This window comes from Curcuma longa, chromosome 9 (genome assembly GCF_044706935.1).
Source record: "Curcuma longa cultivar G26 ecotype Majalengka, Jawa Barat chromosome 9, ITB_CL_G26_1.1, whole genome shotgun sequence".
In the NCBI taxonomy this organism is placed as follows: Eukaryota; Viridiplantae; Streptophyta; class Magnoliopsida; order Zingiberales; family Zingiberaceae; genus Curcuma; species Curcuma longa.
Genome location: NC_133869.1, coordinates 5,887,075 through 5,911,907, shown reverse-complemented (window position 1 = coordinate 5,911,907; position 24,833 = coordinate 5,887,075). Strand labels below are relative to the sequence as shown.

General features: G+C 43.4%; 5 protein-coding genes across 5 annotated transcripts; 2 read left to right on the top strand and 3 right to left on the bottom strand.

Annotated features, from left to right (window-relative positions):
* Window positions 1-5,260: 5,260 nt before the first annotated feature.
* On the bottom strand, window positions 5,261-6,915 carry LOC141834882 (putative isoaspartyl peptidase/L-asparaginase 2). Its single transcript, XM_074722271.1, has 3 exons — window positions 6,509-6,915; window positions 5,980-6,066; window positions 5,261-5,884 (listed from the first exon to the last, which is right to left on the bottom strand). Exons 1-3 carry the CDS (start codon window positions 6,905-6,907, stop codon window positions 5,369-5,371), a joined length of 1,002 nt encoding a protein of 333 aa, XP_074578372.1. The 5' UTR covers window positions 6,908-6,915; the 3' UTR covers window positions 5,261-5,368.
* A 2,939-nt stretch (window positions 6,916-9,854) lies between these two features.
* Window positions 9,855-11,601, top strand: LOC141834947 (F-box protein At1g47056-like). The gene has a single exon (XM_074722343.1). The coding sequence runs from the start codon at window positions 9,908-9,910 to the stop codon at window positions 11,387-11,389; it is 1,482 nt and encodes a 493-aa protein (XP_074578444.1). The 5' UTR covers window positions 9,855-9,907; the 3' UTR covers window positions 11,390-11,601.
* Window positions 11,602-14,319: 2,718 nt separating this feature from the next.
* LOC141834962 (putative beta-1,4-xylosyltransferase IRX14) lies at window positions 14,320-16,397 on the top strand. The gene is made up of 3 exons (XM_074722366.1): window positions 14,320-15,250; window positions 15,344-15,877; window positions 15,979-16,397. Exons 1-3 carry the CDS (start codon window positions 14,484-14,486, stop codon window positions 16,100-16,102), a joined length of 1,425 nt encoding a protein of 474 aa, XP_074578467.1. The 5' UTR covers window positions 14,320-14,483; the 3' UTR covers window positions 16,103-16,397.
* A 58-nt stretch (window positions 16,398-16,455) lies between these two features.
* Window positions 16,456-18,884, bottom strand: LOC141834366 (uncharacterized). Its single transcript, XM_074721726.1, has 6 exons — window positions 18,796-18,884; window positions 18,583-18,715; window positions 17,690-17,793; window positions 17,174-17,318; window positions 16,964-17,095; window positions 16,456-16,830 (listed from the first exon to the last, which is right to left on the bottom strand). Exons 1-6 carry the CDS (start codon window positions 18,834-18,836, stop codon window positions 16,474-16,476), a joined length of 912 nt encoding a protein of 303 aa, XP_074577827.1. The 5' UTR covers window positions 18,837-18,884; the 3' UTR covers window positions 16,456-16,473.
* A 3,042-nt stretch (window positions 18,885-21,926) lies between these two features.
* LOC141834300 (dirigent protein 11-like) lies at window positions 21,927-22,498 on the bottom strand. Its single transcript, XM_074721674.1, has one exon. It carries the CDS (start codon window positions 22,496-22,498, stop codon window positions 21,929-21,931), a length of 570 nt encoding a protein of 189 aa, XP_074577775.1. The 3' UTR covers window positions 21,927-21,928.
* Between the last annotated feature and the right edge of the window lie 2,335 nt (window positions 22,499-24,833).

The following is a 24,833-nucleotide window of genomic DNA, read 5'->3' as shown; positions in this document are numbered from 1 at the left end:
AAGACTAAGCTGGATCACGAAGGAGGGAGTTGGGTGGAAGAGCTACCTTGCGTCCTTTGGGCATACCGCACCACTCCAAAAGAAAGCACCGGTCTTACCCCATTCCACTTAGTGTATGGGGGGGAAGCCGTAGTTCCCATGGAGGTGGGCGTCGAGTCGGACCGCAGGCAACACTATGACGCCGACAACGACGGCAAGCGACTCATGGAGCTGGATCTCATATCCGAGACCCGAGACCGAGCAGCCGCTCGGTGACCGCTTACCGGCAGCGCATGTGCAGTGCTTATAATCGGCGAGTCATCCCTCGAACCTTTCAGGTGGGAGACTTAGTTTGGAAGAAGGTCAAGCCCGTGGGAGATGTCGTCGGCAAACTCGAACACCCTGGGAAGGTCCCTATCGAGTAGTCAAGAAAACCAGCTCAGGCGCATACTACCTAGTGGACGCGGCCGGAAAAGAGTTGGTGCGACCTTGGAGCGCTACTCACCTTCAACCTTACCGGACTTAGCAACTGATCGGAAGTTTTTCTTCTTATGATCGCCTGTATCTTTGGTTGTAATCAAGGCTGATAACGAAATGACTTTTTCAGGCGTCACTCAGTTTCTCGGAGGCAAAAAACTCTCCCGACTCGGACATAGTCGGGATCGAGCAATCAGGTCTCGGACCTGCTCCTTCAGCAATCGCCCTTCTCAGGTCCAAACTCTCCCGACTCGGACATAGTCGGGATCGAGCAATCAGGTCTTGGACCTACTCTTTCAGCAAAACGCCCTTCTCAGGGTCCAAACTCTCCCGACTCGGACATAGTCGGGATCGAGCGATCAGGTCTCGGACCTGCTCCTTCAGCAAACGCCCTTCTCAGGGTCCAAACTCTCCCGACTCGGACATAGTCGGGATCGAGCAATCAGGTCTCGGACCTGCTCCTTCAGCAAACGCCCTTCTCCGGGTCCAAACCCTCCCGGCTCGGACACAGTCGAGATCGAGTTACCCCTTCGGAAACATCAACTTCGGAATTCAACGCGAGTGCCCGATAAGCGACAAAGCAAAAGGTGTTTTCATTAAACTTCAAAGAAAGCGAGAGAGTACAAAAAAGCGTCGAAGCGCTAGATGAAAGTTACACGGCCTAATGGCCCCTCCTATCTTCTTCAGGCAGCGCCGACCATACTTTGTTTATATCCAGGAATTCCAGCGAAGTCCCTTCCGGAAACAGGCCCGCCTCGTACACCTGCTTCAGCGCCCCGTCATAGCCGTACTCCAGCATCCGGGCAGTCTTCTCCTGATATTGATCAAAGTATTCCCGAGACGTCAGCCAGGCTTCTTGGGCTGCCTTTGCCCGTTCGGGCTCTTTCTCCTTGTAAGCAGCAAACTCGCCCTCTAAAGCTTTCTTTTCCACGGCCAAGTCCTCCGCCCGTTTCCTCCATGTGGCCGACTCCTCAAGCGCCTGAGACAGCTCCTTGCCCCTTTGAGTCAGCTGGTCTCGGACCTGCCTAAGCTCCTCTTGCTCTTTAGCCCGAGCCGAAGCAGTCTCCTGCTCGAAGGTCTCCGCCTTCTCCTGGGCCTTCAGCAATTCGGCTCGATATTGGGCGGCCTCTTCTCCGCTCTTAGTCGCTGCCGCCTTCGCCTCCGCCAGTTCCCGCGCGCGATCGGCATCCTGAGCCTTTAAGGCTTGCATCTGCTGGTCGATCACCTTGACCTGGCGGTTCAGGTAAAGGAAGCAGGTGTGCATCTCCATGTGCTCAACCCACATCTGCGTAAGAAAGTCGGTTAATGGCGAAGGGGTGCAAGAAAACGACAGGTTAAGAGAAATCAGAAGCACTCACCCGCAAAATGTGAAAATTCCCCCGATAACTCAGCTCGGAGGTAGTAATCCCCCGGAAGGAGTCACTGTTCCGGATCACTCGGACCCGGTTCATCAGATCCCTCACCTCTTCCGGGTTGAAGGGCTCATCGGCGGCCACTCTAGTCAGCGACAGCGTGTAGAAGTCAGCTCCGGCCGTTGACGGGCGTCCGAGCCCCGAGCCAGCCGACCCCGAGCTGGTCGGCATTGTAGCTCTCGAGGAGGATCCTCCAGTCGGGGGTACTACTCCCTCGGCTGACTCCTCAGTCGGGGGGGCCATGGTTGTCCCGTCAGCTTCGGTTACCAGAGCCGGCTCGGACAGCGTCGGTGCCGCTCCAGCAGAAGTAGTCGGCGCCCCCACTGCGCCCGAGTCCGCGGCGGTCGCCTCGGTCGGACCCGGCGGTACCGAGGAAGTGGTCTTCGGGCCCCGGTCAGGCACGCTCGCGCCGGCAGCACTCGAGGCAGGAAGATGCCCCTTGGACGCCTTGGACTTCTTGAGCCGCTTCTCCTCGCGGCGGATCGGGCTGGACTTCTTTGACCGTTTCCCTTCGCGGTCGGGCGAGCGGGAACGGTGGTGCTTCTTCTTGGAGTGGGAAGAGGAGGACTTCTTTGATCGACCCTCCCCCTCCGCCGTCTCTTTCCCCTTTCTGGCCGAAGGAGGCACGTCCCCCGGCTCTGCGACCACAGGTTCTCCTTCCCGAGTGGAGGTCTCGGGACCCGCGGATACGGGAAGACGACCCTCCTCCTCGGGTACCACTGTCGCCAGCGGTTCCACAAACTCGGACTCGAGAGTCGCCGTGGCTTCGGCGCCTTCTGCAGTAGTCGGCTTCTTGGGCGTGACCAGCGCCTCCAAGGCCGTCCGAGTCCATTTCAAGCACTTGTTCACCGACGCGTCCATCCAAACGTCGTCTGCAAGAAAGAAAAGAAGGGTTGGGTTAGTCATTACAGAAGTCCGAGGGAATAAACAACTTACCGAGTGCTGCCGAAAGCTCGGCAACAATGGGACTCAAGCCTGCTCGGAAGAGAAGCCCCTCTTCCCCGATCAGCTTGTTGACATCGAATTGAAGGCCCTTCAACACCTCATAAGCCTCCAAGTAGACCTTGTTCTTCTTATAGGGCTTCAGGACGGGCAAAGCCGAAAGCTCTGACTGCCACTCAGTCGGGAACTCGAAGAGACTCGGGGGGGACAGGTAGAAAAATTGTGGATGCCAACCCTTGTTGGAACTCGGATACTCGGTCAAGAAAGGAAGGCCCGGTCTCGAGTTGAAGAAGAACACACCCTCCTTCTTCATCTTCTTCGGATAAAAGAAAAAATGGAAAACCGTGGGGTCTAAGGGAATTCGATACATTCGGAAAACTAAGACGACTCCACAGAGGAGTCGGAAGGAGTTCGGCGCGAGTTGGTTCAGTGGGAGCTGGAAATACTCGGCCACTTCTTGGAAGAAGGCAGGAATCGGGAAGCGCAACCCCCCCTCTAATTGACCCTGAAAGAAGGTGACGAAACCGGGTGGAGGAGTGTGGAGACGGTGGTGACTCTCGGGGACCTCGATCCTATACTAACTCGGGATCTCATACTTCAGGCGAATCTTGGAGCGGGATCTCTCGGTGAAGGTACTGACCAGGGACTCATACCACGGACTCGTGGAAGGTACGCTAGCGGACGGTGCGTCTGTCGATGGCACAGACCCCTCGGAAGCCATCTCTACGAATCGACCGTGCTAAAGAAGAGAAAAAAGGGGCTGAAACGAGAGGAGAAAGCTTACTTGAGGCGGAAGAGAAGGGGGAACAATGATAGATGCCGGAGAAAAGAAAGCAGAGAAGAAGACACTGACGGCGAGGAAGGTGCAAGACGTCCACCCCACCGCCTACTTATACTTAACCCTAGCGAAGCTCAGCCGTCCGATCAGATGGACGAAAAAAGGCGGGATCCACTGGCAGCCGTCCAATGATGCGCATTTCCGAGGCAAGATCCTCCGTCATTATGGTGACGATTCGGCTGTCCCATCGGACACCCCGCCGCAGTAAACCGTGTCTCGGAAGTCATCCGCACCATGCCGATCACGTGCGCGCCGGCCGAGCCATCCAATGTCCCCCCGACACGTGGCAGCCCCTCACTGGTGGTCTATCGCAGGAATATCAAACCGGCACAACTCGACTCAGACACGGTCTAGTCAGTCGAACACACGTCTCCTTCGACTAGACTAGTGGGAAGGCTGGTGTTACGGTCGTAAGGACATGGATACGGATCCAACCAAGAGAAACGGCCGAATCGAGTCAATCATCCGGGTGCAGTCGACTTGAGCATTAGGGCCCGAATCCGAATCCCGGGGTAACCGCCCGAGAGGTCTCCATCCAAGCCCGATAGTCCGGTGGACCTGCAGAGGATACGAATAACCCTACCTAGCCGACTCCCAGATAATCCGATTGGACAGCGTACCCGACTCGTCCTGGGGAGTCGGAGCTCATCAGCAGATGATACGGATAACCCCGCCGAGCCGACTCCCGAATAGCCCGACTGAGCAGCGTACCCGACTCGTCCTGGGGAGCCGGGGCCGAGTCATACCCTCTGTCACTGACCACTCCCTTTCTTGTCCTACTGACCACTCCAACTGACAAGCACGCCCTGAGGTAGGGCGACGCGCCGCCTAACGTACGCTCCTGACAACAGTGTACCCCCCGCATTAAAGGCGTCACTCCTCACCTGTACAGAATGTACTCTCAAAGTAAGGTCCTCCTCACTTTGCCCGTGGTACGGGCCCCCTCTCCCTTATATAAGACGAACCCCTTCACAGGGGCCAGGTATGCTTACTGTTCGTCGCCACTTCTCATTCTCGTTTCTTCTTCTTCTCCTGTCGCTGACTTAAGCATCGGAGTGGTTGCGCCGGCCCCACCGGCCTTCCTTCTCACGGTGTCTGTGGTTGCAGGTCGCCGGTGATCGTCAGCCATCCTCCGCCGTCTCAGCCGCGCAGTTGTACTGAGGACGTGTCGCGCGCCCAGAAGCTGTTCTTGACAGGACCCTACAAATTATTTTGAGACTTAAATCTATGACTTTCAAATCAATATCAATTTATTCTACTATCGCATGATGACTCTCTTTCTCCTTATCTAGATACTGTAAAACTATTTAATCCAATTTGATACGATCTCTCAGAAAACCTTGTCGTGCCTAAATATCCGATGGAGTCAATGGACAAACTCGAATCGAACTTCGCTTTTTGCCTAGGAAACTTTAGCGAAAAACACCTCAATAAAAACAAGAGGAATCTAGTAGATAATTTAAATAAATAACCCTTTAAACAAAAGATTCCAGGACAGTGGAACAGATCAGGAATCAGGTCCCATCAAACAGTTGAAATAAGAGCTTTAGATTCTTTACCTTACCTCCATGTTTATGTATATTCTTGAATGATTATTGAAGCATGCATAGTGTTTTCTATTTTAATAAAGCTTTTTTATTATTAATAATTTCTAGGTTTTCCACGGTGATGGAAGAACCTCCCCTGAGGATACAGAGGTTTCATAGTGCCTGAAAGTGAACTACCAAATGGCGACCTCCATTAACCCCTCCTCCGTAGCACATCCCCTGAACATCCCCACCGTGTTGAATCCCATCGCCACCTCGCCGTTCCTGCCGACGGCGATGAGGCCGGCCTTGCCCTCGTCGAGCCTCTCCTTCACCGCGTAGTCCACCGCCTCCTGCAGGCCCAGCCCCTTGTACTCCATCAGCGCCGCCACGTCCCTCGCCAGCGTGCTGCGGATGATCGCCTCCCCCTCGCCGGTGCACGACACCGCGCACGCCTCGCACGCGTACGTCCCCGACCCGATCAGCGGCGAGTCCCCGATGCGGCCGTTCATCTTGTTCATCAGCCCCCCGGTGGACGTCGCGGCGGCGCACCGCCCCGCGCTGTCCACCACCACGCACCCCACCGTCTCCGGCGCGTAGATGCTGATCGGGAGGCCGTTCATCATCTGCAGCTCGCCGCCGACGTCGGCCACCAGTCCTGCGCTTGCCCTGCAGGTGTCCGCGCCGGTGAGAGGGACTCTGTAATCGAACTGCATGTTCGAGCATACCATCAAACATGTCATCGGCTTGTACTCTTGGAATTAATTTTAGAAGAACAAAAAGAAATCAAAAATTAACCAGAGACCATGATGCTGTTGGCCGCCTTGGCCAGCTTCAGCATGCCCAAATTCTCTTCTGTGATGAAATAGCTGTTATCCACAATTTCAGCTCCCTGCGCTTGCAGTACAACAAGAACAACTCTGAATCAGAAAGCACAGGAACAGAGCACACAATCGCTCGAACAAAATTAAAAGTGAAGAATTTTATTCAGAAAAACAGAGTTCCAGACTGGCTGCCTCTTCTCAGTTATCATTTGCAGCCCGAAAACAGAGTGAATATTATCATCACAGTTTTGTGCCACTTCAATTTAGGGTCTCATTTAGCAGATAGATTCTTGCGATATTCTTCGAATCATATCCGATTTGTACACAGACAAGTTCCACTTTTACTGTCTGATTTCTTAAATGATTTTTTCCTCTTTTTTTTTTTATTTTATCTTTTGCATATTTGATTGAGCTGTGTAAATTGAATTGATGGTTCTGAAAGGTAGATTCAAATTCATTTTCGTGGCGTGTTTATAAATCTAATCAACGAGGGAGATGAAGGGGAAGGACCTGTTTGCGGGCGAAATCCTCGGCGCCGTCGAAGGCGAGGTAGGAGTGGGGGGAGCGCTCCATGACGAGGCGGGCGAGCGAGACGGGGTTCTTGACGGTGGAGATCCCGGAGACGGCACCGCAGCGGCGGCCCCGTCCGTCCATGATGCTGGCCTCCATCTCCACGGTGCCCTTCCTGGTGAGCGCCGACCCGCGCCCGGAGTTGAACACGGGGTCGGTCTCCAGCTCCCGCACCACCATCTCCACGACGTCCAGGGCCAAAGCACCGGCCCGGAGCGCCTCCGCTCCGGCGCTCAGGCAGCGGGCCAACACCCGGCGCGCCTCTTCCTGGCGCTCCACCGGTAGGGCAGGGTCCACCCCCGCTCCCCCGTGCACCGCGATCGCCCAGCCCCCCACCATCTCCTCCTTCCCGATCGCGTTGCTTCCTGATTGAGGATGGAGGTGCAAGGGGGGCCATTTATAGAAGGCAATGCGAAGGCGGAGGGCGATCTAGCAGACGAACAATTCGGCAATAATTTCACTAGAGAAAAAAGATTGTAAATTTGTTGCATTTTGATGAGCACAGTAAAATTTAATAAATTTAGAGACAAAGATAATCACAGAGAAAAAAAATTAAAAATTATTGGTGGGAAATGGCCCCGAAATTGTGGGGAAAGCTTCAGCGAAGTGGGTGGGGGAATCTGAGTCACTTCTCTTGTCGTTTTCGCTTTTTAATTATTCAATTGCCTTAAGTCGCGATCTTGCGGCAGGATTCGTGATGGGATTCTCCAGCCGACATGGGTGCCCGACACAGAGATACTGAATCTACCAGCGCCCGCCACTACTTTATTCTGACTCTATCTCATCCGTCCATGGCCCATCGGACGGTCGATGAGCCTCATTCACGTGCGCTCTGGTGTTGGAAGCCGCCAGTTTGGGAGGATGTGTAGCGCACTCGTGATATAAGATGAAAAATGCAGTTTTTTTTATTGGAATAATCAGAAGCTTTTTTAAAATTTATTTATCTTCGAAATAATACTATATCCCGCTTTAATTCATTTTTATTTTTAAACTATTCAATTATAATTTATAATTTATTTTTGTTTCATATTAATAATATTATATTATAATAATTATTATTCATAAAGAAGGAAATTAAAAAATAAATGAGAATTAGAGGTGAACTAAATAAAAAACTTTTTTTTACAAAAGGAACTCACGGGTAATAATAGTGAACTTCTTTTATAAATTTCTTTTACAATAGGTAAAAAATTTTTTGTCCGTGATCATAACTATTACGATATAAATATTTTATAATTAAATAAATATTAATTAATATTATATTATAATACTTATAATTATATTATTTATGAATTATAATTATATTTATATATATATAAATATTTTTATTCTTAATAATACTAATTAATATTATATTATAGTAGTTATGGACATGAGACGAATCTTTATAAGGATTGTCCTGTTGTCTAGCCTAGCGCAAAGAATTTTTTTATTACCTATTTAAAAAAGTAAAAATATTTCACTATTAGATTTATTACACTCAAAGTTCAATCCATCTCTTTTTTCTAATCCGCCCCTAGAGATAAATAATTGCTATATAATTCTAACAATTATAAAATTATAACACTACACTTATCTAGTTAATAGAGTTAATAATGATAGTTGTACTGTATATATAGTGATAGTAATTATAATTTCATAACTACTATATCATAATATTAATTAGTATTGATCAAAAATGAAATATTTATATTATAATAACTATGATTAATAACTATTATATTTCTGATAATATTATATTATAATAATTATGAGATTATAATGATTATAACTGTGTAGCAATTTTATAACTATTATAATAATATAATAAATAAAAATATTTTTGAAAATAAAAATAGATTGAAGCATAATAAAATATTATTTTAATGATAAATGAAAAAAGGACCACCATTTTGAAATGATGCTCTTCTGGATTGTCAAACAAAAAATTGAAATTTGTATTAGCCAAATTTGTATTTCTTTCTATAGATGTAATTAATTGCAATAAATTTTATAAAACTGCAAATCTATGTTTTTTTACAATATTTTTTATTTTGAAAATCTAAATTTTTAGTAACAAAAGTTTATATTTCAATTAAAATGTCTAAACCTCTATACAAGCTACATGTTGTAAAATTTAAATTTTGTAAGATAAAATATAGATCAACAATTTTGGTTATTTTGATTATAATATAAGGAGTAAAATAGATGCAAATTAATTCGAATAAAGGTGGTTCCGAAGATTTAAATTTTTGATATATTTTTTAAAAAAGATTCCCTTTGCCTTGGAAATCTGGTCCAGATTCTTGTTTGTTACCCAATTTGGATATTAGCTGTCAGTAGATTCTTGTTGCTGTAACAAAAATTAAAAAAAAATAAATGTAGTAAAAAATATGTGTGATAAAAAACTCAGTAAGAATCTTTTACAGCTGGCATTTGTCGATCGCAGTTCTAAACCTATCAAATAAATAACAATTAATTTGAAACGGATATTAATTAATTTATCTTCTACTGAAAGATCCTCAAGTTTATGTTTAAAACTAAAATATTATTATTGTTTGTGTGATTTTATTTTGAGAAGAGGAAGCAAGCAACAAATTAAGTTGGGTAAAATTTTTGTCATCCTTAAAAATATCATCTTGTTTAAAAAAACATAAATCAAAAGAGATGTTTTTGTCTTTTCTTATTTAAAAAATATAGTTATTTTAATGTTATTGAAATATATTTAGTTAAAATTACGTCAATTATAATATTTTTATATTATAACAAAAATGAAATAAGAGTATTTTAGGATAAGAATAGGACGGATTCTCTTTGATTTTTTTAATATGGAATATCTTTTTCAAAATAATAAAATAAGGGATACTTTTTAAATTTTTGTCCGATTAAATTAAATGAATAGAAAAGAAATAGTAAAGAGAAAATAGTTAAGCCTACTGGGCCACTAAATCCATGTACGGCCCAGTAGCCATGCACGGCCCGGTGGATATCGAAAAACTAATGACTGTAATTAATTAAGACATTACTAAGTCATCTAAATATTGAGATCAAAGAGTAGAGTTGCAAAAAATTTGACACCCACTTTACTTTTTGGATTCACGTTTTTTTAATTAGTCAATGATTTACTTAATAAGGCATGTGATTAACTCATGTTAATTCCGTTTTACAATGTATACAACTAATTGCCTTTTAATTCACGCAAACGAAGAGGAACCGATATTTTACGTTTTAGTCCCTCTAATGTAACTATTTTCTTGACAGTCAACGAGACGGAAATAGAGCAAATAAAGAAAAGAGTGGACGCCTTTTCTTTCTCCACCACCGTCACCGCCCTCCTGCGCCATTCTCGCGGCCGCCGAAATGGGCGGCGAAGCCCCCCGCGACCGCACCTTGGACCTACCCGACGACTGCCTTGCGATCGTATTCCACCTCCTCGGCGCCGGCGACCGCAAAATCTGCTCCCTCGTCTGCCGCCGCTGGTTCGTGGTCGAGGCCCACAGCCGCCGCCGGCTTGCCCTCCATGCGCGCTCCTCCCTCATCGAAGCCCTTCCCTCGCTTCTGGATCGCTTCGATGCCGTCTCGAGCCTCTCCCTTCGCTGCGACCGCCGATCCGACAGCATCGGCGATGACGTCCTCGAGCTCATCGCCCGCAGCTGGCCTTCCCTTACCCGGATCAAGCTGCGTGCCTGTCGCCGCGTCACGGATCTCGGCATGGCTGCCCTCGCCGAGGGTTGCCCTTCCCTCCGCCGCCTCTCTTGCGCCTCCTGCTCCTTCGGAGCCGCCGGCCTCGACGCTATCCTCCAGGGTTGTCCCCGCCTCGAAGATCTATCAATCAAGCGCTTGCGAGGCCTATCCAACCCTCCACACCAGGTTGCCCGCCTCGCAGTCGCCTCATCTTCCCTTCGCTCCATCTGCCTCAAGGAACTCTTCAACGGTCAATGCTTTTCCCCGCTCATCGCCGGCTCCCCCAACCTTAGAATCCTCAAAATCATCCGATGCACTGGCGTATGGGATTCCCTTCTCGAGGTGATTGCCGTAAAGGTTCCACATATCGCTGAGATCCACCTCGAGAAGATCCAGGTGAGCGACCAAGGCCTTTTTGCCCTCTCCTCCTGCCTGGGCCTGGAGGTTCTCCGCCTCGTCAGAACCCCTGAATGCACCGACTCCGGTGTCATCGCCATTGCCCACAAGTGCCGTCGCCTACGCAAGATCCACATTGATGGCTGGAGGATGAATCGGATCGGCGATTACGGCCTCATGGCCATCGCCAAAGGCTGCCCGGAGCTGCAGGAGCTCGTCCTGATTGGGGTTAATCCGACAGTGCAGAGCGTGGAGCTGATTGCGAGCAGCTGCCGTGGCCTTGAGCGCCTCGCGCTATGTGGCTGTGAAACCATTGGCGACGCCGAGGTTGCTTGCATTGCCACGAAGTGCACAGCCATGAGGAAGCTTTGCATCAAAGGCTGCCCGGTGACAGACTGTGGATTGGAGGCCCTTGCTGAGGGATGCCCCAATTTGATAAAGATAAAACTGAAGAGGTGCAACGGGGTGACGCGCGAGGGCTTGGATTGGTTATTGGCGGCCCGGGGAGCACCGTTTGCTGTCATCTTGGACGCAATTGAGTTGCAGGAACCGGATGTGAGCACGAGCGAGAACGGGATGCCGGAAAGTGTGAATGAGGAAGCTTCTTCTCTCACAGAACAAATCATGACATTGGATCTTCCTTCAAGCAGTAATGATAGATCTTCACTCATAAAATCAAGAATGAGGAGCATCTTAGCATCTGCCGTCCGAAATTGGTCAAGTGCCGGTGATGATTCTCATCTTCGTGAAGCTGGAGCATAATTTGTTGTTTGTGGACCTTCTCTGATGAAGTCAACACTGAGGAGCCTTTAACATCCACTGCCCTGAAATGACCAAGTGCGAAGTACAATTTGTTGTTTATGCTGTTCTATGGTATGTATGCTGCTTAAACTACTTGCTGCTAATGTTCATATGTACATATTTCTGCTATAATGATTTATAAGCACATTCTGTTAAAAGGTATTACTGTAATGAGTTCACTTCCCTCAATATGCATTTGCCAAGAACTTCTTATTCTTTCTGATGATTAGTGCTTCTGCAATGAAAAAGAGACTAGGACTTCATAATCTTGCATTTGTCATTAGACTAAATAAAATTGCAAACCAAGGTCTACCACTTAATTAATAAAACCCATTCGAGATTGTTATTAATGTTCTTACATTTAGATTGTTATGCACTGACTTTCTTAGGATCATACTTTCTGAGAAGAAGGTGTAAGGTGACATTGATTCATTTCTTTAACACTGCTAATGGACGCATAATCAATGAAGTAACTTAACTTATTTCAATGTTAGATGATGAGTTGGCATTAATAGTTTTTGATAGAAATATGGTTGAGATGCACACTCAAGAATTTAGACACTCCTTGTACTGGTTGTCAAGGATTAAATACTATTCTGTCTTGGCTCGGGAATGGTATCGGCACATGTAAGTCTCAAATAGTTGGGACTAACACTGCTAACTGATTTGATAATACTTTCCAGTTGAATCATGCTCATTTTTTTTTAGTTATTCATGACTAGCTATATTTAAAAAAAGATATTCCTTATACTACACAGATACATATTTCAGAACCATTCTGGAGAATATATCTGCAGTTCATGAACATCTACTGATTTAGTTCCTATTATGTATTTCTTTATTTCCAGCCTCTCACACCGATATTTACCATTTTGTAGATATTTACCCTGTTCTAACGATAACTAGGGATCCTAAGTTGTGACAAATAAAGAAGAGAACATTGTTGATTCCCTATACATTTGGTGCTACCAGAGAGATAATTAGTTCATCTACAAGGAAGAGGATGGAAAGTGATAGAAAGATACAAGTTTCATATATGATTTTGGGAGTTTTTCTCTCCATTCCCTCATATCTTCCTTCTAACTAATTGAACCCTAGTGTTAAGCTTTGGGGGAAGGATACTTTTAACACTGCTATAGGGAAGTCCAATATGGAAGATAATTATGATTGAGCTTTCGTTTGCAACTCGTGCTGTCGAAGTCCTGGACTAAGGCATAAGCACTAAATTGAATCTTACTAGAATTGCATAGCTCTAAGCAAACAGAATAGTACAAAGTTTAAACTATGAAATTTGGAAGCCATACTTTACAGTAGTGACTCCTATGTTCCTACACTTGAAAGAGTAGAATGATGTATTTATTACTCATCTGTACGTATAGCCAAAGAACATGACCAAGTATAGGTAAAAGGAATTGGATGAACGAGCTTGATCACTATAGATAACATTGTGGACCACCATACTTGGTGACGGTTGATTCTGGCTGATGAACATGGAACTCCCCTCCTCTGGTAAGTCTCTCCACATGAATCTGTGCATTGTCTTACTGTACAAGGGTTCTTGGTCTCTTCTCAACTGTGCATCGTCTGAGGTGTTTTGTAGATTCCAAAAGGGCAATTGCCTGCTTCCAAAGTTTGATTTAAAGCTGTTTGAACTTGCTTTAGAGGAATCTTTGAAGTTGATTTAGAAGAATTCAGCTTCGATTTTGTTTGGGATTACTATGTTGAATTTGATTTCGGGAAAATGTATTGTTCTGTGCCATTTGATAGTTAAAATAGATAGAGTTGAAAGTAGAGGTTGCACATTCATTAAGTTTCAGTTTCAGTTTTTTCCCCGCAACATAGAATACTCATTTAAAATAAAAAAATAGGGGTTTTTTTTTGTCTTTTTCTTTTTCTCCATGAACAACTAACCATGTAAAAAAAAACCAGACAATAAATGTCAATTTACTGTATCTCATTATTCTCACTAGACCTTAGTTGCAGATGAATCTATCAGTTGCTGTAGCTTAACACCTCCACCAGTGGATTTTTCTTTCTTTTATTTTGCCTTTTTTTTTATAATTTTATGCGAGCACACCAACACCGTCACATTTACACAGATTTAATGTTCAACCTAATCGATCTTTAATTCTTTACCAATATCCAGCCATTTAAATTTATTGGCTGAATTATTTGAGTAGTAAAGAATCTAGCCCCATGTCTTTTTTTCTTCCTTTTAAAAGAAAACAATTGTTGCCGGCCACCTATTATTTTATATTTTAAATTGATCTAGCATAATATTTCCATGGATGTGATACTTTATCCGATAAGTGAATCATGAACAAGATTAGAAGCCCCCCGAGCCTGGTGCCGCAGTAAGATATTGTTGTCATCTAAAGAATTTGCGCTATGACATATTTAGGAGATACTGAACGGTTGACGTTTGGGTTAGTCATTCAGTACACTTTTTGATTTATTCTAGTGACCAATAAAAAATTTTTATGGGGCCGAATCGATCATCCTTAGAGATAGTCAATGAAATTTATTATCATACCAAAATTAGAAATATGAATATTTAGATTATATAAAAACAAATACCCAAATACTCAACCACTTTTGTTGTTGAGGAGATAATACTATCGTCTATCATAATTAACTATAATTTCTTAATTTTATTTTTTTACTGAAATTGTCTAATTCAAAGTGTACTTTGACGAACAGTTTGGCGCTAGCTTTCCCTTTCGTGGGATTAACTCATTGTTACGTCAGCCATGATCTTAATTGCGATGTGCGGAAGCCGGATCCAACAACTCATGATCACCTTAACTGAACCTTGACAATGACGGCGAATGGAAAAGCTTCCATTTCGGCGCCGTCACTTTCTTCTTCTCCCTTCTCGCCAAATGTAATGAATGATTCTGCTACCCTTCTGCTTCTTTCCATTCCTCTTCTTCTTCCTCCTCGATTAATTACTCCACCAGACCACCACCAACCTCCTTAAAATCCAGCTCTGTTTACCGAAGGAGCAAAGGGTTGGAGTAGAAGAGGATTAGTTTGAAGAGATCAGGGTGAAAATATGAAGTCGTCTTTGCTCCATAACCAGCCAAATCGCCGCGGCAGTTACCGCCATCAGGATTCAGGCCTTGGAGGTGGCGGCGGCGGCGGCGCAGGCTCAGCTTCCCCGTCCCGGAGCGTCCTCCGTTCCCCTTCCGCCTCGTTCTGGATCGTCCTCCATGCTTTCTGCTGTGTCTTCAGTTTCTTCCTCGGATTCCACTTCTCTCGTCTCGTCTTCGTCCTCCTCTTTTCTCCCTCTGTTTACAACACATCCGCCCCTGTCGTCCACACCACTACTACGACCCAGACGCCCTCTCTCGCGCTTGCCTCGCCTCCTCCTTCGCCTCCTCTGCCAGCAGAGACGTCGCAGAACGAGACGAAGAGCCGCATCGCGGTGGGGCGGCACGGGATCCGCATCCGGCCGTGGGCGCACCCGGACGCGGAGGAGACCATGCGGGCGCACTGGATCATCGAACGCGTGCAGCGGGAGCAGCGGCTGCAGGACGGCGTGCGGAGTCCCCAGCCGCTCATCGTCGTCACGCCCACCTACGTCCGTACCTGCCAAACGCTCCACCTCACCGGCCTCCTCCACTCCCTCCTCCTCGTTCCCTTCCCCCTCACCTGGCTCGTCGTCGAGGCTTCCCCTGCCGGTCGCCGATCCAATGACACCGCGGCCTTCCTAGCCCGCTCCGGCCTCCACTACCTCCACGTTCACTTCCCCGATCCCATGCCGGAGGACTCGCGCTACCGGCACATCACCGAATCCCGCATGCGGCTCCACTCCCTCAGGCGAATTAATTCTCCCTCCAAATAATCAAAATTGGATTTTCATCTGGAAATGAGTATAAAAATTGGACCTTTATCGCGCTTTTTATGAAACAGAATGGTGAGAGACAGGGGAATGGACGGGATCGTGGTCTTCGCCGACGACAGCAATGTGCACAGCATGGAGCTGTTCGACGAGGCGCAGAGAGTGAAATGGATAGGCGCCATCTCCATGGGAATCCTCACGCTCAGCCCCGGGCTATCAGGTACGACGGCCGAGGATCACAACTCCCCTGTGCCAATTAACGGCCCGGCGTGCAACTCCTCCGGCCATTTGGTCGGATGGCACACCTACAACCCCCTGCCCAACACCGGCGCCACCTTCATCGGCGCCGGCAAGACTGTCCTGCCGGCGAAGATGGAGTGGGCGGGGTTCGTACTGAACTCGAAGTTGCTGCGGAGAGAGGCAGAGGGGAAGCCTGCTTGGGTGAGGGACCTCGACGACGTGGGCAAGAAGGGAGAGGACATCGACAGCCCGCTGTGTCTCTTGGAAGATGCCTCGTTCATAGAACCGCTGGGAAATTGCGGAAAGAAGGTCCTCCTGTGGTGGCTCCGCTCCGAGGCCCGCCATGACAGCAAGTTCCCAACAGGGTACGTGTCATATGCAGCAACTGAAGGTGTCTGATAATGTCGAAGAAGTTTATGATCATTTCAGAAACTCAACTGTTAAATTTGCATCTTTTAAACTTCAGATGGAGAATAGAGCCTGTTCTGGAAACAACTGTCGCTGCCACAAAGCACAGTCGATGGCCTGATGCACCTCCTGAGCCAGAACTGAAGGTGACCAGACTCGTCTCTCAAGATGAAAACTGGTGAAAGATAATAATATCAAATGGTACCAAACTGTGCCAAAGATTTTGGTACGTCACCATGATGATCTCAGATAGTTCACTGCATCTTCTTTTGCTTGATAAATAACTTGTTCAGTGTACACTCATGTACGAGACCGAGTACGATGAAGTCAGTTTCTTGTTCCGAGAGGTTTAATAAAACCTTCTCACGAGCAAGATGAAGATGGCAAGTCGATCGATGGTAGTCAATTCATCTAAGTAAAGGTTTTGCAAACAAGAAAACAGAGATCAAGAATAACCTATCACAATGGGTCAAACAAACAAGTTCAATATAGACGATGAGTGAATTGAGATGATGTAGAACTATATAGTGCAAAACCATGGCTGCTTTCTACTTCATGCATTCCTTAAAGCAGCAAGCCGAGCAGCCAACTGAAAGTAATCTGGCATGTTCGGATGCACTCGACCACCATTAGGATTCAATTGCTCAGGCGGCATTGAAGTAGCCCGAGCAGGCGCGTTAACTTCAGCTGTGCTTACTGATGCCGATGGAAGCGAGACAACGTGATTATAGAGCTTCCCATTTTTGGCTGCTGAATCAACATGAATGTTTTTGGGCTCTGCTTCTATTTGCTCTTTTCGTGCAACGCTTGCAGGATTTGGAGGATATCTTTCTATGGATGAAGCCTTTTCTTTGGTTCCAACCTGAACTGGTTTTCTTCCAGGCTGAACTGATGAGGCCCTCGGCGTCGCCTGCAGAAATAGTTAAGGTTTCTTAGATGCAAATTCTTCACTTATAACTCAAAACACATTGCATTAAAGGTAGAAGAAAAGAAATTATCAAGAGTATAGTTTCAGAATATTTTACAGGTGCAGCTTTATCGACATTGCTTGATAGGTGCTCAAGTCTCTTAGAATCCCATCTCACGGAGAACTCTTCGGCAATACTTTGCATCAGCTGCAACTTCTTTTCTTCTGAAAATGACTTCTCTTGAATTTCTTGAAATTTATCAACAAACTGGACACAAAATTAATGAATATTAAAGAAAGAAATTGATATATTTTTCGTAAGAAAAATATGGTGAAGAACCAACACCTCAGCATTTATAGATGAGTCCATTGAACTCCCATATCTCTCTGTAAACACATGCCTAAGATCACACAACTCAGGTAAATCAGAAAATCTTGCAGCAGCATATATCAGAGTTGCTATAGCTTCCATGGCTTCTTGAGGGCATTCCCTAGAAGAAGAAATATGAAAAATGCATTTAGTAATCTAATCAACTTCCATGTAAGTTCACTAAACTGGACAATGAACTTTCTAGTTCAAAGGAGAACAAATTCCTAAGAAAAGGAATATGAACTCATATAGTAGATCAAACAAACTTAAGTTCTTAAAATAAGATGCCTACAAGTTATCAGCATATAGTTTCAGTTTGCTGCATGAAAAAATAAGCTAGAACCCTTGGTAAGATATCAAGGACCTTAAAATAGTAGTATAAGGGGAAATGTTGTGTGATTAAGGTAATATGTTATTATTTATGTACTTTCAAGAGTCTTTAAATGAGTTTGAAATTTCTGGAGAGTGTCATGAAGTCATTGGTTCTAATACCTCTGCTTCTGCAGGTCTGGAAGATGATTCAAGATGTATTCACAGTGCTGATCGATAATATCATAGCATGATGTGTAGTTTATCTCCACCATGAGAGCATCAATCTGTGTCAAGAAGCATAAAGAAGAACCAATATGAACGATGTTTTTCAAAATTTGCAAAAGGGTTAGAAAATATAATGCAGTATAAATCAGTACAAATTGGCTATTGGATCAATATCGGTTTCACTTTGATAAAAGAAAGAATATATATTTGTCTCTTCAGCATGAAGCCAATGAGATGAACTAGACCATAACACTTATCTAGACAAACGAATCATATCAACAATGCTGTTAACTACATGAATATAAAAGTCATGCTGGAAGTCGCACATGATTCAAAGAAACAAGGTTAAACCAAGCTAAAATGAAGGTTAACTGGTAGGATGACCTAACTGAGGACACAACCTAAAACGAAAAAGTCAAAACTAAAAACCTCCAGTTCCTTTCAGCAGTTGAAAAATGCAAGATGACATCTAAAATGATCAATATAAAATCATAAGGAATCTTCTTTCCGTAGCATTTCAAGACTTGGCATAAGGAAGAAGCCAAACAATGAAGAACAGAAGAAATGCGATATGCGGAAATGTTAAACACAAATCTTCCATTCGCATTGTGGAACAGGAAATCCAACAAATTCACTCGACGCGAATCTTCCACTTTGAAAATGCTTAGAAACTAGTCCTCACTCCTCTAACAGGAACTACAATGGCGACAGATCTTTCAAGGAGACCTGAACCGCAAAGAGATCAAGGAACGGGAGAACCCTAGCGCTTGTCCCATTTTTTTTAAATGGGGAAAAGAAAAGAAAAAGTCATTTTTGACAATTTTTCGAAGGCGAAAAGAAAATCTCACTCTTCCATATGCGTTGGCTTCCTGGCCGGCGGCGATGCGGTTAGCGACGTCCGTCTTGTCCAACCGCACCGTGGCCTGCTTCTTACTTCGGATCGGCACAATCCTCGTCCTTATGCTCTTCGCCGAGTGCTTGCTGCAGCCCGATCCATCCATCGTCAATGTCCACCACCATTAACAAAAGCTCCAAACATTACCAAAAACACAAATTCTTACCATTTTTTGAAGAATTTTCCGCCTAGAAGTCCACACAACATCGTTCTTCTTCACCTGGCCCTCCAATGCCTCCCTCCCTCTGCCTTTCACGGCTACTGCTGTGACAAGCGCGAGAGCAGATAGAAAGAGGGAAGCAATAACAACGAGAAGAAAGGAGGCTACTTGCGCACACACAAACACGCAAAGGTGGTAATGGCGGTGGCGGTGAGCTGGGGAAGACGAGAAGACTGAGGAGAAAACAGTGAGCTGAAACTTTTCGATGAAGATATTTAAAGTCAGTCAACTTGCAAACAGTCAACGTCAAAGTCAAGTCAACTGAGGAAATTTATTAAATTTATATTTAAATTCAGGAACGGTATTTAAAATCGTGGTACGGGGGAATTTATTACATTTATGTGGGTGGATGTGCAATTATTTTTTTATAATAATTTTAAAATAAGTAATTTATTTTTTTAATAAGTAATTTATTTGGCGTTAATCATACATCTCAACAAAAACAAAATCTGCCATCCCAACAATTTTGCACGATCAACCCCACAACAGGATCACTACGAGAAAAGACATTATCTTAACTTTATCGAGATTTAACTCTTACCCATTTCAATAAATCTGTCCCACACAAACCAACTCAATCATGCCTCAGAAGCGTATTGAATCATACATCAAATTACCACTTGGTGCTTAATATTATCATTTTCCATGTTAGTTAATTAGTAGTCATCGAGGACTTAGGAGGCACGTGAGATTGAAGTGTACGTAGAGCTGTCAAATGAGCTACTCTATAGTGGAGCAGGTCAATCCATCATATATTAGGACGGGACAGGATAGCCAACAAATTTGACAGATTGAAAAGTCTTTAATTCAACCTAACTCAAGGATTGCGAATTAGGTGGGTCAGTATGTTAAAAAATATAAAAATTTTAAATTTAGATTACAATTTAAATGAGTCAAATTAAATTTTTTAAATTTATATTATGATTTAAACACTAATCTATTGAGTTTTCTATTCTAATTTTAAATTTTTAAAAATAAATTTTTTAAATTTGTGGGTCAATCTAAGCCTGTTACTGGTCAACTAACTCACGAAGGGTTGCAAATTAGGTGGGTCAGTATGTTAAAAAATATAAAAATTTTAAAATTTTAAATTTAGATTACAATTTAAATGAGTCAAATTAAAAATTTTAAATTTAAATTATGATTTAAATAGGTCAAATCCACTAGTTGAGTTTTCTACTTTAATTTTAAATTTTTTTAAAATAATTTTTTTAAATCTGCAGGTCGATCCTGTTACTGGCTAACTCACGTGGATCATGGGCCTAGGCGGGTTGACTCATCTAAACTTATTTTAAAATAAGTTGATAAAATTTCAATCCAACCCATTTAAATAGTTTGACGAGGCGAACCAATCCAACAGATCCAATTTACTGCTCTAATTGAGTTGGATTGAAACCCAAGCGACATTGCATCCAAAATTAATGTATAATTTTTGTTTTTACGTCCAGGGCGTAGCATAGACTATGGACGCATGATATTGTTGGCGTAATAGTCAAGGATCTGATCTAGGAGGTGACGACTTAGGATCGATCTCGTCATGCGTCTAACATCTGTGTACTTGAATGAATCTCCCTCTATATCTATGGGGCTGGCTCTAAGGGGGCCGTTAAGGTAGTGAATTTATTTTTTTGTTAATGCATACATTTTTTAAATTCACAATACTTAAATTCCTTTCACTAAAGTTTTTGTTTTGTTTGCTTCTTTAATGTGAATTTAAATCGTCTTTTTCTTATTCGGAACAATTTATATGGCTAATTTTATAGTGAGACTTTGTTTTAGAAATTCCATGATTTGTGAAAATTTATGATTAATAAAATAATTTATAATAAACAATATGAGTTTTATGGGAAAATAAAGTTGTTTTACTAACTCCATAATTTTATGTGTTCACTGTAATCCTCTTGTCCTCTAATTTTGATTGTTGCAACTTAGATGACACAAGTCATTAGGCATGTGAAACGCCTATTGCCCTTGCTTGTTGGTCCCCGGGGCAATGGTGCAACGGTAGGACATCCAGATTGTAACTTAAGAATCCGCGGTTCGATCCCCAACTACGGCATATTTGCAGAAATTTTCCTCCAAATGGGGAACGCAATCAAAGGAGGTTGGACATCTAGATTGACCATCGTATGCGCTTCCCGATTTACCCTAGTGGTCGGTGGGAAACTTCTGTGGGACCGGACCGACCACCCCCAGAGATGTGGCTACTGGAATTATCATTTTTTTTTGATTGAGAATTGTTGTCCCAAGGGTATGGTGGAAGATATTCAAGTTGTCACCCAGGTACTCATATATATAAAAGATTATAAATTCATAAAATAAAATATATTTCTATTGGTATAAGACATTTTGAGTCTAACTTAAAAAATAAAATTATAAAAACTTAAATTCAAATCGGATAATATCGTACTATTGTGAAAATACATTGATTCTATCCATCCTAATAAAAACATCCAACAACTATGGGAAAATATATAAATTCTTAACATTTAAATCAAAATTTTAAAAGAAAAATTGACAAGAGCTCATGGATTTATTTACCTAGATTAGTCTGTACGTGGCCCAATAGAAAATTTTGTATTTTTGAAGTAGTTAAATAGAGGATAAGTCAAGGAAAAAAAACAATATGAAAGTTGGTACAAGATATATTTTATGTATTTTGTTTTGTTTTGTTTCTTGTTTTATTTGTTTTAGTTTGTTTGTTTTGTTTTGTTTTGAGTTGACAAATGGAGTATGGGAAGAAAATGAGGTGTGATGACAAGGGAAGAAATGGAAATAAAAAAGAAAGATTGAGATAATTTTATTGCAAAAAATAATAATAAATATTATGTCGAGAAATATCTACCCCATAAAAGATGAAAAATTCAAAAAAAATGGACAAACTTTATAATTGGTGACATTAAAAGATAGAATAGAACATAAGAAATAATTAACAATGATAATATCACTTTTATTATTGGCAAATAGAATTTGTGGAGACAATGCTTTGATTAATTTTCTCTTTCAGTTCGAGACAATAAAAACGGAGAAAATTAAAATAACGTGATAGTTTATAACTTTGGTTATAACGTCGTGTGTATCAGTCGTCCATGTGATATATGTAGGCGTCATATTCGACGACGAGGAAGATGACGTCACCTGCCACGGTCCGGTTCACCAACTTGCTCAACGTGTACCCGCGGGCCATGCGAAACTTGCCGCTGCCGCCGATGATGGCCCTGTCCATGACCTCCGTCAGCACCGCCCTTCCGAAAATAGAAATGCTGCTCCCGTTGTACTCGCCGGCGGTGAAGAAGAAGTTGAACAGCGACAGGTACGCCGTCGGGGTGCCCAACGACGCCGCCACCGCCAGCTCGTGCGCCCTCCCCAGCAGCTTCGACCCCAGTTCCGCGCCCTCCCTGAGGTAGTTCTCGCCCACCCCGATGCTGCCGAGGGCGGTGTAGGAGGTCGTGTTGGGAGGGTTGACCACCGTGATGGTGCTCGCGTTGGGGCCGCCGTAGATCTCGTGGAAGAAGAAGTGGAGGTGAGTCAACTTCTCGTTGTACAGAAGGTGGCTGCTGCTTGCCGTCGGCGCGGCGCCGGAAAATAGTAGCAGAATGGGAAGAAGGAGAAGAAGAAGAGGAAGATGAAGAGGAGGAGAGGACGCCATGGATTGATGTGTGTGATCAATTGGTATTCGTGGTGGCCAATTTATGTTCTCATTTAAAAACAAATTAATTTTGGTGTACAATTAATAATAGGATGAGAAGTAGTTTGTAAGAGATTTGGAAAACAAGAATTAGTTCATGCATTGGCTCTGAAAAAAAAATTAAAAGAGCATTATTTATTATTATTAAAAGATGTTTTTTCATAAACAAATATTAAAATAATATACAGCAAAATTTAGACATGCAATAACAATTATATTGGACGGTTTCAACGTCATGTATACCAACATTCATCCATTTGGACAATTATATTTGCCATTCTCAACATCTTTGTCCCTTTCTCTTGGATTAATTGTCAACAGAGGCGGCTCAAGCCTAGGAGGGGTCCTAGGCGATTTTTTTTAAAAATAATTATTATTTTTAAAATATTTTAAAATTAAATAATAATAAAATTTAATTTTATGCGTAGTAAAAAGGAATAGATTCACAGAGGGGTGCTCGTTTACCACTTTTCTTCGGCCTTGCTCTTCTTCAACCGCGACGAGCCGACGAGGTCTGGCGAAGGGCGAACTGCGAAGGCGAAGGGAAGGGTTTGGTGGCGAAAGACGAACAACGAACGGTCGACGGTGGTTAACCACCGAAGGCGAAGGCGAAGGGAAGGATTTGGTGGTGAAGGACGAACAACGAACGGTCGACGGTGAGCTGCCGGAACTGGCGAAGGCGAAAAGAAGGGTTTCTGGATTTGGTGGTGTTTTAGGGTTTGGTGGCGAAGGGCGAACTGGCGAAGGGCGAAGGCGAACTGGCGAAGGCGCGAGCGAAGGGGGAAGGCGAACTAGCGAAGGGCGAAGGCGCGAAGGTGAACTGGCGAACGGTGAACTGGCGAAGGGCGAAGGTGCGAGCGAAGGTCAATTCAAATCGGGAGATTCAGAGCGAAAGGTGAACGGTTTGGTGACGTTGATTTGGTGGCATTTTAAGGATTTTTTTTTATTTGGGGCCGGCGAAGGTGCGAGCGAAGGTCAGTTCAAATCAGGAGATTCGGAACGAAAAGTGAACTATTTGGTGACATTTTAGGATTTGGTGGCGTTTTAAGAATTTTTTTTATTTGGAGCCCTAACCGACTAAATCGATTAATAAAAATATTTTAATAATTTTTATTTACTTAAAATATATACATTAATGTATTAAAATGGGGGCCCCAATTAAAATGGGGGCCCTAGGCATAGGCCTTAGTGGCCTATGCCTAGAGCCGACCCTGTTAATTGATCGATTCATCTCATCTGCTAACGACTCATAAACAAAGAAATTAAAAGGGTGTATTCTTTATTATTATTTTTGTTAAAAAATATCAAAATAACATCTTAATTAGTATATTTTTATTTTAAAATATCTTTATTTCAACGATATTATAATAACAACGCTGGTAATTATTATAATATAAATTAAAATTATTTTAATTTAGGTATGCAGTGTTGCCAGTGCTACGTATACGTATGTAAAAGGATGAAGATAATAGATCAGGATATTTAGATATTAATTTTAATTATTGATATTTTATCATATTTGATTGTAATCATAATCATATTTATTATTATCATAGTTATCATAATATATTATTATATTTATCATAATATTTTTTATATATTACTTTGATAATCTGTATAAATAGGCTTATTATCTATAATAAAATAATTATTTTCAGACATATTTTTTTCCTTTCTTTTACTATTTATCTTTATGTTTTAATATAGGGCTATCATCCTTTGCACCTATATATCTCTGCTTTCACGCATGCAGTAAGTCCGCTCTCATCGCCTCACGCACCAACCTCTTTTCCTTTCTTCTTCGTTTTCTTTTCCCAACAGTAATACAATTGTTTCTTCGGCTTCTTCTCTTCTCTCGCCCATAGTAATAGTTTCTTTTTCTCCTTGAAGAATTCTTAAGCTTCAATGCCACCACCCGCCGCATCTTCTATCTTCTTACAACTGCAGGTATCCTTTCTTCTTAGCTTCCAGCAACAAGCATATTTTACCGTTGCGATCTCTCCCTCCGCCCCCGTTAAGGGGAAATTAAGATTATTCAAGAAAGATTTTAGGATCTAGATCAAGGCGTAGCACCACGGATAAGTACGCATCGAAATTTGCTCCTTCAAAGCAAGCTTCAATCTCTCAATATTCTTCTCTTCACAACAACAATCTTCTCTTTTCTAGGCTCTACTTTTTCATCCTGCCACCGCAACTGTACTTCTTATTTTCCCCTTCCTTCCAACTTCTTCCATTAACAGAACCCTCCTCTCTCACATAAGCCAACTCATGCTTTTTCTTTTTCTCCAACAGCATT